General features: G+C 46.8%; 1 protein-coding gene across 11 annotated transcripts in view; it reads right to left on the bottom strand.

Annotated features, from left to right (window-relative positions):
- SYNE2 (spectrin repeat containing nuclear envelope protein 2) overlaps nt 1-14,507 on the bottom strand; it is a 256,417-nt gene that overhangs the window by 23,340 nt on the left and 218,570 nt on the right. For 10 of the 11 annotated variants that reach the window (XM_083607758.1, XM_083607756.1, XM_083607761.1 and 7 more), the window contains exons 96-101: nt 13,826-13,995; nt 4,227-4,389; nt 3,775-3,962; nt 1,672-1,822; nt 1,377-1,559; nt 770-907 (exon numbers count right to left, since the gene is read on the bottom strand). In XM_083607758.1, coding sequence (XP_083463884.1) covers nt 770-907; nt 1,377-1,559; nt 1,672-1,822; nt 3,775-3,962; nt 4,227-4,389; nt 13,826-13,995 — 993 coding nt within the window. Of the gene's footprint in view, nt 1-673; nt 908-1,376; nt 1,560-1,671; nt 1,823-3,774; nt 3,963-4,226; nt 4,390-13,825; nt 13,996-14,507 lie in introns of all 11 variants that reach the window. The other variant, XM_083607754.1, reaches the window with a different exon arrangement.

Here is a 14,507-nt window from a genome sequence, read left to right on the forward strand (position 1 = left end):
GGAATGATTCCCCCCCCACAGCTCTGGGAGCAGCGGACAGGCTACTCCAAGACCTTCTCCCTGCTTTTGCGGGAGGTGCGCGCGCGACTCCTGCAGGCTTTTCGACCAGGAGGGAGAAGGGACTGAAATGGCCAGTCAGTCCCTTCTCCCTCCTTGGGGAAAAGCCCCCAAGAGCCCCAAGGATTCCCCCACCTCATAGAAAAGCCCGCAGAAGCCGCGCACCCTTTAAAGAGTGCGCGGCTCTTGCGGGCTTTTCGACCCAGCTTGTGGGGCTGGTGGTGGGGGGAAGCTCTGCTTTTCCCCACCGCCAGCCTCAAAGCGGGGTCGGAGAGTAGCGGGAAGGCGTTGCGCGCCTTCCCGCTGCCCCCCGATCCTCTGGAGCTGGCGATGGGGGGAAGCACTGCTTTCCCCCCCTGCCAGCCTCCAAACCAGGTCGGAGAGTAGCGGGAAGGCGTCGTGCGCCTTCCCGCTGCCCCCCCACCAGCTTGTGGGGCTGCCGGTGGGGGGGGAGTGCTGCTTTCCCCCACCGCCAGCCTCAAAGAGCAGACTCTCCTGGCTTCAGCGAAAGCAACGCGAAGCCTCCGGAGCACAGGCTTCGCACATTTCCCCTTCATTTTTGGAGGGGAAAAAGTGCGTCCTATAGAGCGAAAAATACGGTACTGTATATCCAAACAGGAGACAGGCAGATGTTATAGGACTGACGGGCGGTGTGGAACTCAGCTCATTTCTCATGATGCTTTTTTTTTAAAAAAAGAAAAGCAATACCCACATTTAGCTGCCGCATTTTCTCGTCCAGGTTGCTCTCTGAGAAGTGTTCCACATTAGTCAGCTGCAGGTCTATTTCGGTAAGCCACACCAGGATGCTGTCCTTGGTCCCCACAAACTCCTCCCATTGATTGGTAAAGTGCTAAAGGAAATCAGGGAAAGCAAATACGTCGACGCGACAGTTGGCACATAGCAAAACTGCTGCTTGTTTGCTGGAAGGAGGCGTACAAGGCGCCACCCAACCGCCTTAGGAACTCCACTCCAGATTTGTGTAGGGCTTACTTCCTTTAGCCATTTCTTCTCCTAAATATGACCTGCAAGGCAGCGGGTGTGGACTGCTCCTCAGGGTTTACTCCCAAAGCCTTTCTGAGTATAGCCGAAAGACAGAGGAGATTTAAGACAGAGTTTTCCTTCTCTTAGATGGGACACCCTTCCCAGGTTGAGAAGTCCCACCTGCCCCTCACTGCCCTCTACAGCACGTGCAGAAACTGCTTTCGTAACTGTTGGACCCACTAATGGTCTCATCCACTCAACCCACATCGAGGGTTTGAGACCCACCGGCTACCCTCACCTGAAACCTGACAGCCGTGGCACAGCCGGCCTGTGGTTACCTTGAGTCTCCTGAGAATTGCTGTGACGCGTTTCTGGAGGTTATCCCATTCTTGGTTGCCCTTGTGGACCATCTGCTTCAGCTTGCTGGCTGAATCAGTGCGATTCTCCCGGGCCAAACGCCGGTACTGTTTATTGATCAGCTCCAACTGTGTCAGTCGCTCGTGGATTTGTCGCTGAAATGCCTGAGGTGGAAAAAGCAGCCCTTTGTTTTCTTACGAGCAGCCTCATACCTGGCATCGCTCAGGAAGAAACGAATTCTAGGGGGAAAACAACAACAGAAAGCAGGATGTTTACCTCAAATTTCTTCAAGTCCTCCTTGGCATTGGTGTATGAAACCTCCGAAGAGTTTGGATACGCCGCTGTCCTCTCGGCTGTCTTCAGCCAGTCCTCAAAGCGAGAGTAGTCCTCCAAGAACTTTTGCCAAAGTTGCCATGTTTCCTCAATCCTAAAGGGGAAACAAGCAGCAACAGCAGCATTTTCCCCCAGTGTACTTCATGTGGAAAAACCACCAGCCTTCTGGAACCTTGAAGACTTAACAAAGCCTGCCCAATTCCCCTTCCCTCACAGCTCACCCAAACCACCTGCCTCTGGTAACTGATGAGGTGGCATGGGTGAAACAGGCCACCGTCACTTAGCAAGAGGGAGAGGGGTGAGAAACAGGGAGTGTGGTGCATAGAGTCATTTCACCATTCTAGCTGCCAGCCAAGCTCCCTGTGCTTCACCCCCGCAGTAAATGCCAGCGACCCACATCACTGGGAAGTGATTTCTCCCCTTTGCTCTGCCCCCCACTGATGAGAGAAGGAAGATTGCATTTTGAAATGCAGGCTTTCCCCCTCTCACCTCCCACAGCAGCAGCAGTTGGGGAGGGGGTGGTAGCTGTGCAAACTACATCAATTACAGCGCGACAACATCATTGCAATTTTATTATATGGTTAAGATATACGCAGTCCATATATTTTCAAGCATGTTGTTGCCACACAGATAGCTTTAAAAGAGTATTGGACGTAATCACAGAGGATAAGCTATCGATGGCTACAAGCTGGGCATGTTCTACAATATGTTTCTGAATGGCAGTTGCTGGGAATCACAAACAGGGAGAGTGTTGTCACAATCGGGTCCTGCTTGTGGGCTTCCTGTTGGATCCTCTGGTGGACCACTGTGGGAACAGGCTGCTAGTCTACATGGGCGATTGGCCTGATCAAGCAGGACTCTTTGCACACATGCCTTTAAAAGAAAGGAAAGCTACGATTCTGAATTCTGGCCCTGAGACGACATCCTGCGCTTCTTCTGTGTTCTCATAGCACCAAACCACACACAGAGTCCTGATTGTGGAATATAGGAAGCTGTCTCATACAAGGTCAGACAGTTTGCCCATCTAATCCAATACTGTCAAAGGGCAAGGGCTCTTCAGGGTGACAGTCAGTGGTCTTCCCCATAATTTGCTTCTGAGATTCTTTAGCTGGAGATGCCAGGAATTTAGTTGGGGACCTTCCATGTTTAGCTCAGGGGCAGAGAGCATCTTTTACAGACCCCTCCCCTTGTTTATCCACCTGGGCCATATTGCTTGCTCTGACCCAGTAGCAGGGTCTCGTGCTGAAAGAGACCACTTCCATCACCTGCCATGTCAGGGACGGGGAACCTGCAGCCTTTAGGTAAATTTTTATTGATTTTTCAACATATATTAAAACACAATACAACTAACAACACATAAACAAACAAACATATAAACACGTATAATTTCATAACCTCTTTTTCTTAGACCTTATTTCAACGACTTCCCCATACCTCCCTTTTCTGCATCCCTGTTTTAAACTTTTCCAGCAACCCCTAATTTCAATCCTTTAGGAATCCCATCACCCCCCCAAGCCAGCACAGCCAACTGTATGAGGTATGAAGTTCAGCAACATCTGTAGGGCCACATGTTCCCCATCTCTGGCAATACTTGATCCTGTTAGCTAGACCCTTCTACTACTGATCTCCTCTCATGCAGCCACATCCTTTTTAGGAATGATTCCTTGGGCCTTTTGATAACGGTGAACGTTAAACCAGAAAACCAAATAAAATATTAATTTAAAAGAGGGGTCAGCAAACTTTTTTAGGAGGGGGCCAGTCCACTGTCCCTCAAACCTTGTGGGGGGGGGGCAGACTATACTTTGAAAAAAAATATGAATGAATTCCTATGCCCCACAAATAACCTGGAGATGCATTTTAAATAAAAGGACACATTCTGCTCATGTAAAAACACGCTGATTCCCGGACCGTGTGCGGGCCGAACTGAGAAGGCGATTGGGCCGGATCTGGCCCCTGGGCCTTAGTTTGCCTACCCATGATTTAAAACAACAGACATCACCGCCCGCCCCCCCCCCCCGGGAAAAGAGCGGGAGAAATGCCTCTCACTTCATCCGCCTCTCCATAGACATGGCACAGATGTTTCTCCACCGGCGATCCAAACTTCTTGTGGTCTGCTGGATGGAGTCGCATTCAGTCTGGTTGGCACAGGCATCAGAATCATTCAGCAAGACCTCGCAGATGCAGAAGACAGAATCGACATCAGGGCTGTGCTGGTCAATGTCCCGCTGCAGATCCTATAACCACAAACAAAAACCCCCCAAGATCTTTGGTTATATGTAATAGTGTCCTCTTCAAACAATTCCAGCTTTAACACTATGACGTCACGCCATTTGACCAGTGGGTGGTTCCCACATCGTATTATACACTGCTTAGATAAATGTTAAGCAGTCAAGATTTTTCAACTAAAATAGAATAAATGAACACAGAAATAAACGAACAAAGCCTCAAGACAGTCCTTTGCCCATCTCTTTCATGTTCTCTGTTTTGCTCCATCTTACCTGCTGCTCTGCAAGTCTCTTCTTTATCTCCTGATCATCGCAGGTGTCATAAACAACAGGCTTCGAAAGCTCGGATTCAATGCGTGCCAGCCAGGTGCGGAGATTACTCATGTTTTTGTTGAGCAGCTGTATGAAAGAAAAGGTCTCCTTCAGCTTCTTCACCCTGCGATTGGGGAGACAAAGGGCAGAAAGAATGTGAGAAGGTTGTAAAACAAGGCCAACTGATGATACGCATGCACCTTCCATCACATACTGGCAAAACCAGGTTGCACAGTTAAAGAGTACTTGCCAATCTTGAACAGCAACCCCCTTCCCCATCAGACCTTTTTGCAATAAGGAAACTAACAAGAAAATGAACTGGAAAGCGTAAGGTAACATTTCCTTAAGCAATGCTGTATAACCTCCTCACATACAAAACAGAATGCATGCTCAACGAATTGTGGGTGCTTAACAACAACAACAACAACAACAACAACAACACAACAACAACAACAATTTTATTATTTATGTGCCACACATCTGACTGGGTTGCCCAAACAAAATCTTAAAAACACAGTAAAACATGGACCATTAACAAAAATTTTGAACAGGGCTGCCTTCAGATTTCTTCTAAAAGTCAAATAGTTGTTTATCTGTTTGACCTCTGATGAAAGGGTATTCTACAGGGCAGGCACCACTACCGAGAAGGCCTTCTGCCTGGTTCCCTGTAGCTTCACATCTCGCAGTGAGGGAACTGCCAGAAGGCCCTCAGAGCTGGACCTCTAACCTCCCTGTACTCTTTGTGCAAATGAATCATGGTGAGTGCTGAGTAAATGGAATGTCTGGAAGCAAACTGAGATACTCTGGATGCATAAAGGCCACCAGGAAGAATGATTACTGTTCACATGGCGCCAATAATGCTCATGGCATTCTGCAGTTTCAACGTAACTTAGTGGAAGTGCTGTAGCTCGTTGCTAAAGCATCGCATGCAGATGGTCCCTAGTTCAAACCACGACATATTTGGGTAGGGTCAGGAATGTCCCTCATCCAAAACTCTTAGAGAGCAACTGCTATTGCTGAGATTAGATGGACCCATGGTCTGACTCGGTATAAGGGAACTTCTGATGCAGTTACATTCTTAAAGACATGTCTCATTCCTAAGAAGCTTACAACCTAAATTCTGATAGAGGGGTCACAGCAAAGTGATGGAAGGGGAGAGAGGAAAAGGAGACATGAAAGGGTGACCACAAAAAATATTCATATACTATACGGCCTCAGTCCAGTATACCTGAAGGAGCATCTCCACCCCCATCATTCTGCCCGGACACTGAGGTCCAGCACCGAGGGCCTTCTAGCGGTTCCCTCACTGCGAGAAGCCAATTTACAGGGAACCAGGCAGAGGGCCTTCTTGGTAGCGGCACCCGTCCTGTGTAACGCCCTCCCACCAGATGTCAAAGAGAAGAACAACTACCAAGCTTTTAGAAGACATCTGAAGGCAGCCCTGTTTAAGGAAGCTTTTAATGTTTAATAGACTATTGTATTTTAATATTTTGTTGGAAGCTGCTCAGAGTGGCTGGGGAAACCAAGCCAGATGGGCAGGGTATAAATAATAACTTCTTCTTCTTCTTCTTCTTCTTCTTCTTCTTCTTATTCTTATTCTTATTCTTATTATTATTATTATTATACCATGTATATACTGCAATATCAGAGAGGCGACAGAACATAAAACATAACTGGAAACAATCCCAAACTATCATTACAATGATTGGCCAGTCAAAAAAAAAGAAAGGAAAAAAGCTTAAAACAGTGGTATAGGCCTGTTGGCATAAAAAAAAAATATTCAAGAGATATGTGGAAGTAAAAAGTGAGGGAGCCGGCTGAATCTCTGCTGGAAGAGTGTTGGAATGGTGCCACTATATATGCCTGATTTCTAGAAGAGGCCAATCCAGTCTATGCAATGCAGGGGGCAATGAATAGCGCTCAGGCAGTCCTTGTTGTATCCTGCCCCCAAAGTTGTTCAGGGGTTTGTGTATCAACACAAGAACCTTGAAGGCAAATGTTTGCAGGTAGGACTCGAACCGCTGACTTCAATTTACAAGAGAGGAGATTCCAACTAAACATCAGGAAGAGATCTCTTGACAGTAAGAGATGTTCAACAGTGGAACGGTCTACTTGGGAGGTTGTGGAATCTCCTTCCTTGGAAGTTTTTAAGCAGAGATTGGATGGCCCTCTGTCCCGGATGCTTTAGTTGACATTCCTGCATTGCAGGGGGTTGGACTAGATGATTCTTGGGATCCCTTCCAGCATATGATTCTACGAAGCCATATTTTCAACATAATCCTATGCATGTTTATGCAAGCTGGACCTTAAAGAAGGCTGATCGCTGAATAATGGATGCTTTTGAATTATGGTGCTGGAGGAGACTCTTGAGAGTCCCATGGACTGCAAGAAGATCAAACCTATCCATTCTGAAGGAAATCAGCCCTGAGGGCTCACTGGAAGGACAGATCCTGAAGCTGAGGCTCCAATACTTTGGCTACCTCATGAGCAGAGAAGACTCCCTGGAAAAGACCCTGATGTTGGGGAAAATGGAGGGCACAAGGAGAAGGGGATGGCAGAGGACGAGATGGTTGGACAGTATTCTTGAAGCTACCAGCATGAGTTTGACCAAACTGCGGGAGGCAGTGGAAGACAGGAGTGCCTGGTGTGCTCTGGTCCATGGGGTCACGAAGAGTCGGACACGACTAAACGACTAAGTGTGCATCGGAATGCAGCCTAGGGTTGCAGATACAGCAGCTATGGGTAGGAACACCTAGCTTTCTGAACACCTAGTGGGGACCTCCCCCCTTGCTCCACTGGCATGGATTACAAAGGAGCAGATGCAAGCCAGACCTTAGGATGCAGACTTTGCAATAAATGCTGGAGAGTCCAAATACCACCATGTAGGAGTTTGTTGCAGATGAAATTGCTTCATTAGCTCCAAAGGAGCCCCCAAAAGCGAGAACCAGCATGGTGTCTACAGCTTTACTCCCCGCCCCCGCCCCCCACTTACTTTTGTAATGCTAAATACCTTTGCAGCCAAGTCGGCCTAATTAACTAATTTGTCACAATATGCCATTTGTGGTTCCATCAGGCCAGCCGTCCCTTCTCTAACCGTAAAATGTAAAAACGGAAGAAAAACAAACATGGCATGCTGGAGGACCAGTTTCAGAAAGGCAAGAGCATTGAAGCGCAATGTTTCTCAGCGACCGGCTGTACGGTCCCTAAAGCATCCTCTTCCAGCCAGACACAGGGAACAAGCCTAAGACAAATACAGTACAGGTTCCAAAATCTAACTAGCAAGCATCTGGCTCAGGTCCCCTTAAACTGGTCCTTTATGGGGGGTAGTAGACCCCCTTTGTGTGGGAAAGGCACAACGGAGGGATATAAGGACCCCGGTGTTTGGCCCCTGCTGGTTGGGGTCTCTTCAGTGCCAGTACAACATTTTAAGCCCTGGTTATTTTTTGCAACCACTTCTAGCAATAGGCCTGTCATAGCCGCTGGAGAGAGAGGTCTGAATGACTACCTTGCAAATCAGATTGGAGCTGACATGGTAGCAGAATGTCAAACAACGAAGACTGCACTGTGCCTTTTTGAATTGTGCATTTTTTAAAAAAAATCCTAGCTGTCAGTGCTGATGCTAAAACGTAAAAACCCCCCAAATATCTGCATTTTTCTTTTAATAGGACAATAGAATAAAAATTAAGTGAAAGGAAATGCATGTTTATTTCAGTGTAAACATCATCCTATGCAGGTGGTTGATATACCATTTAGGTTTGATAAATAGGGGGTGAAATTAAAACACCAATGTTAATCACCAGAACAGAGAATAATTGCGTCTCCGATCTTGAAAAGATACGACTGGCGAATTGGATCCGAAGACTATACAGACAGGTTTAGAAGGTACAGATCGCTAGAAAGCAGGCCCTATTTTTATTTTTTTAATTAAGAGGTAAGGTTAATGTGTTTCCGCAGTGCCTACATGGCCGACGTCCCTCTCCTGCCTTTGTGCGGATGGACCCCACATTAATTACGAAATGCAACGAAAAGCAGAGCTTTAGGTATAAAGCAGAAAATTACCAGAAGCATCGCACACACGTTCCATTCATTTACCCCCCATGGCGCACTAATCTCCTCCTCCAAATGGCCGGGTGCGGAGAGCAAACGGTTAATTTTAACAAAGGGGGCGGGTGAGGGATGCCCCTGAATGCCATTTATCCTCCTTGCTAACTGCCTCCACAATCCCCCTCCTCAGTCCTTTCTGTCAAAGGCAAAGTGCACACACACATCTCCCATCCATCCTGGGAAGGACAGAGTCCCTCCCACCCCCCTTCGCAGGCAGCGACCGCACACCAGAGACACGCGTCTCTTGTTCTCTTCCAAGTACCAAAAATGCACTTACTGTTTATAAGGGAAAACCATTCCTCAGCTTATCAGTCCAAAGCTGCAGGGATAGCATCCGACTGAGCTGAGCACTCGGGGAAGAGGAAACCCCTCCCTCTCTTCCACGATTGCCCTATTTAACATCGATGCCTTAATATCTCCCATCAAGAGAAAGAGAGACGAGAGCGAGAGAGAGAAAGAGAACACAGACCTTTCCCTTCCTCTTCCTCCTCCTCCTCCTCCTCCAAGCCCCCGGGGCAGAGCGCTGGAGCCTGTGCACACTCGCACATGCACGCTGTATCACGCTGCTGAAGGGTGAATATCACCCTGGATCCTCGTTTGGACCTCACGAAGCCACCATGCCACTCCTTTCAAAAGTTTGCTACCCACATACGGAAAACCCCTTCGAAAACAGGTGGAGGTCTTTCAGGATTTGATGAGGCCAAGCGATTGAGATGTAATATCTCTTAGAGAAATGAGACACACGCAGACACACACACACCACGGGTTTTGAAAACTGGCCAACGAAAACCAAGGAAATAATCAAACTGCGTAATGATCTGCTGAAGACATGGGAGACCACCAATGAAGATCGATATTTCTTTGTCGCTTCTCACCATGTCCATCTATTCTGCACACACACACACACAATATCTAAATTTGTGAGTCTGAGATAAGGACATGTCAACCACTTGATGGAGAGTTGCGATTCACATAGACTTGCAAACAGCTGATCATAGAATTGCAGAACTGGAAGGGACTCCGAGGATCATCTAGTCCAACCCCCTGCAATGCGGGAATCTTTTGCCCAACAAGAGGCTCGAACCCAGAACCCTCAGATTAAGAGTCTCAGGTGGAATCTACAAATGTATGAAAAATGTTCTGAAAATGCTTTTTTAAAAAATACGTTTTTTAAAAATACATTGAATTTTCCATAAGGCTCCCCATCCCCATCTAAGGTCACATTGCATACTGCACTTAAAACACACTAAAACGTTTTATTTGCAGCTGTATAGCTGAGTCCTCATGCTCTTCCGACTGAGCTATCCTCTTGTGCTGGGAGATATTAAAACAGCACCATGCTACTATTACACTATCTCTCATTTGATCAAATGGCAGGATCTGGTTGCCATCCATACAGACTGCAAACCAGTCCGTTCCAGCTTGGTGCAGTTTAATGAACTCGCTTAAAATGCCATTTTTATTAAATTGAGCACCCAACAAGGCAGGGAGGCAAAAACTGGAATCTTCGGGAACATAAGTATTTCTTTAAAAATCACCCCATACTTTCCGTAGGATACAGCAAGAACAATAGTTCCTTTAACTGTCCATCCACAGAGTAGCATTCAAAGAAAGTTCTAAAAATCCTTGCTGCATATCATTTAAGTAACCTTCTCCCACTTAAGAACAACAACAATCTTCTGACCAAACTGCTGTTGGGCCATGCAGTGTGCAGTTGCTACAGACAGCCAAGTGTGTGGCTATTTACAAGCTTAGCATGCCAAGACAGAGCTCCCCCCCCACTCCCCCTTGCCCCAGACACCACCTGTTGAATCAGGCACCACCTGTTTTGGCACAGATTTTGTCTAGGTCACTATTGTTCCAGTTCAGGTGAACTACTACAGAAAATCTAACACAGAGACGGCCCTAAAATGCAAAGGTGCTGCACCATTCTGTTAAAGCTGTCCCTTTCATCATAACTTCCATGTCTCGTTTTGTGTCTGTCTTTTGGGGAAGACCCCAGAGTCGGCCACGACTGGACCTAATGGTCAGGGTCCCTTTAAGCGATGCGGGTGGCGCTGTGGGTTAAACCACAGAGCCTAGGACTTGCCTATCAGAAAGTCGGCGGTTCGAATCCCCGCCACGGGGTGAGCTCCCGTTGCTCGGTCCCTGCTCCTGCCAACCTAGCAGTTCGAAAGCACGTCAGAGTGCAAGTAGATAAATAGGTACCACTCCGGCAGGAAGGTAAACGGCATTTCCGTGCGCTGCTCTGGTTCTCCAGAAGCAGCTTAGTCATGCTGGCCACATGACCCGGAAGCTGTATGCCGGCTCCCTTGGCCAATAAAGGGAAATGAGCGCCGCAACCCCAGAGTCGGCCAGGACTGGACCTAATGGTCAGGGGTCCCTTTACCTTTGGGGAACAGCCCCTTTGGGTCAGACCATCTGGTCCAGTATCTGTTCTCGCTTTGGCCAACCAGATGCCCATGGGAAGCTCAAAAGCAGGACATGAGCACCTCATCATTCTTCCCACTTGTGAATACCAGCCTCCTTCCTTGGAGGTTGTTAGCAGAGGTTGGATGCTCATTTGTCATGGATGCCAAGCCAGAATTCCCAGAGTAGTTTAACCATCAACCCTTCCCGTGAAACCTTTGGGAATTGTAAATCCACAAGGGGGATAAGGGTCTCCAAACAGCTCTCTGTGCCTTTAACAAACTACACTTCCCAGGGTTCCTTAGGGGGAGGAGCCATTGCTGTTTAAAGTGGTATCACACTTTGCTAAAGGCATTGCAAAGATCGAGCATTAGATCTAGTTCCTGCCTTCCTGGTTCAGTGCTAACGTGCTGCGTAATGCAAGAGGGCAGAATTATAGCATGCAGGCAAGGCTCAAGAAATTAATGCAAATCCAAAGGAGGCTGGAACAGTTGGTTATAGTCCCTTTTAATCTGGTATGCCATCCCCAGACAGCCCTTCCCCCACGACCCGCGGAAGAATCCCAAACATTGCTGTGTGAAGCAGTCTTTCGGAAGCACCCCAGAAATTCATTTGCATTTATCACAATTAAATGTGAGCAGATGTCTGCATGTTATTCTGTTGCTGCTGCTGCTGCTGTTTTGTTCCCCAGATGCACTGAGTGCCCAGAGCTCTTCCTGGTTAGACGCCCAGCCTACTCCAGCTGCTTCCATGCACAGACAAAGCCTCTGAGAGCGGCACAAGCCAAGCGACTAGAGGCACAATGGAAGCGCGAAAAGGCCCCTTGCAACTGGTGCCATATGGCAAAGCCGAGCTTGTCTCCATGAACTATGAGAAGCATGTCAAAGGGCTAAATGGAGAGCTCACCTAATTTGCCCATCTGTCTCAGCCCGCTTATTGGTTTAAGGTGAAGCAAGTTGTTTACTACAGCGCTGTTTTGACAACAGTTTTTGAACTGGTTTTGCTGCCACCGAAATGCATCCACAAGACGTCTGCTCCTATCATTGTGCCATATCATTACGCCTAAATGATATAATTTAGTTTGGTTAACTATAACATTTCGTTATGGAAAAACACATGGAACCCAACCAATCAGCTGGCATTAGTAGACAATCCTGCTAATATTAAATTGTCTGAAATCTGACAAGCAGGTTAGTGTTGACATGTGAGTTCCAACAATCCAAAATCTGTCGAACTTCCAAAAACTCAGACATACGCATAACTGTGGACATGCATGATCACCTAAATGTTAAGGGTGAGTATTCACTTGTGTACCTCCAAAAGGTGGAGAAAGAGATAATATATATTCATGCAGTTTGTCAGTAAATACACATGCCAAGATTCATAGTATTTTGGACATTTACTATAACCAAGAATAGCTTAGGCTGGAATCCTGAACTCAATGGGGCTTTCTCCTGAATAAGCATACCTAGGATTGCACCATGAATGGAAGGAGAAAACGTATTAATGAATTCTTGCACAACTTCTAATATCAACAACCTCAGATATGCAGATGACACAACCTTGATGGCAGAAAGTGAGGAGGAATTAAAGAATTAAAGAACCTTTTAATGAGGGTGAAAGAGGAGAGCGCAAAATATGGTCTGAAGCTCAATATCAAAAAAACAAAGATCATGGCCACTGGTCCCATCACCTCCTGGCAAATAGAAGGGGAAGAAATGGAGGCAGTGAGAGATTTTACTTTCTTGGGCTCCATGATCACTGCAGATGGTGACAGCAGTCACAAAATTAAAAGACGCCTGCTCCTTGGGAGAAAGGCAATGGCAAACCTAGACAGCATCTTAAAAAGCAGAGATATCACCTTGCCAACAAAGGTCCGTATAGTTAAAGCCAACGTTTTCCCCAGTAGTGATGTATGGAAGTGAGAGCTGGACCATAAAGAAGGCTGATCGCCGAAGAATTGATGCTTTTGAATTATGGTGCTGGAGGAGACTCTTGAGAGTCCCATGGACTGCAAGAAGATCCAACCTATCCATTCTTAAGGAAATCAGCCCTGAGTGCTCACTGGAAGGACAGATCCTGAAGCTGAGGCTCCAATACTTTGGCCACCTTATGAGAAGAGAAGACTCCCTGGAAAAGACTCTGATGTTGGGAAAGATGGAGGGCACAAGGAGAAGGGGACAACAGAGTACGAGATGGTTGGACAGTGTTCTCGAAGCTACAAACATGAGTCTGACCAAACTGCGGGAGGCAGTGGAAGACAGGAGTGCCTGGCATGCTCTGGTCCATGGGGTCACGAAGAGTCGGACACGACTAAACGACTAAACAACAACAGCACAACTGCTAGCAGAGGACTTCTCGTGATGCATCACCATGATACATTGGGAATTGTGTTAAAGCATGTGAATCACATTCAAATGAAGAAGAAGAGACAGGCTTCGGCAGGGAAACTCTAATGAGCCATGAAAAGAATACCACAAAAAAATAAAGCTTGTGGAAAGTCAAGTGCAAATGGAAGAACCTCTCTGCACGAAATGATGGCAAAGGCAAACACATCTCACTCCACTTTAATATACAGATAATTTCAGGGCTTCTGCTCCAAATCCAAATACCTGAATCCTGCTTCAGAAACTGAGGACTAGTCTACCCATGATGCAGAGGCAAATCCAGCTTCAGGTAAGTCTGGGAATGACCATCCCCTGAAACCCCGTGGAGCCACTGCCAATCACAATAGGAATGAGATGGGCAAATTGTTTCACTTGGTAAAAGGCAGCATCCTATATTCATGAGTTCACAGTGGACTATATGCTTAACAGAGAGCTGCTGTCCAGAAACCAATCACACCTCTCTGATGAGGGCACCTGTATGCAATGCATGCATTTGCTGCATCCACACTTCACATTTTATCTACATTTTATCTAAACATCTAACAAATGCAGTGCATGCAGCATCCTGAGAACTTTGTTGCTGTCTCTGCACGAGTCTTTTGTGAAAATCACCGCCACATTCTGCTTCCAATCCCAACCGAACTCACAAAGAGAACTTACCGTCCTCCAATCACATCAAAGAGATGCTTCCAGCGATCATTAATCTTGTTGAGTTTCTCATCTATTTCAGCGGCTTTGCTCTCGTTGCTGGCCTTGATCAGCTGCTCACCCATTTGCTTCAGATGAACTAGATTGTTTTCACTAAACAGGCTGATTTCCTCCATGCAGTCCTAACAAATAGTAACAATAACAATTGCAAATGTTATTACACACAAAAAGGGAGATTTCTCCATGGAACAAAACAGTAATGGGCAGTGTGATGGGGCACCACCATTCACCAGACTTTTGTTGGGTGGCTGCTGGATACTGAGAGAGAGGTGGCAGAGAGGTTGATGCAATGCAGGGGGGCAGGATTGGCCCTTCCAATGCGTTCGCATGCCAGCCTCACTCTTTGCCTCCTAGTATGCAGCAGGGACATGATCAACTAGACGTCAGGTGAGCATAACACCATTCACTTTTGGACAAAAGCCACTGGAGTATTGGCTAATGTTAGGAAAAGGAAGCTGGACTTGATAGGGATGTTTGCACTGTGCAAAGATAAACTATGGGATCCACGCCCACCAGGCTTTCTAGAAATTCCCTAGAATTGCCTGGAGGCAATTCATCGAAGAAGACTAGAGAACAGCACATTATGGAAAAAGCAGGTGTGATGTATAGATGGTATATTACACGTGTTAAGTTA

The sequence above is a fragment of the Podarcis filfolensis genome, assembly GCF_964270895.1.
Source record: "Podarcis filfolensis genome assembly, chromosome: 1".
In the NCBI taxonomy this organism is placed as follows: Eukaryota; Metazoa; Chordata; class Lepidosauria; order Squamata; family Lacertidae; genus Podarcis; species Podarcis filfolensis.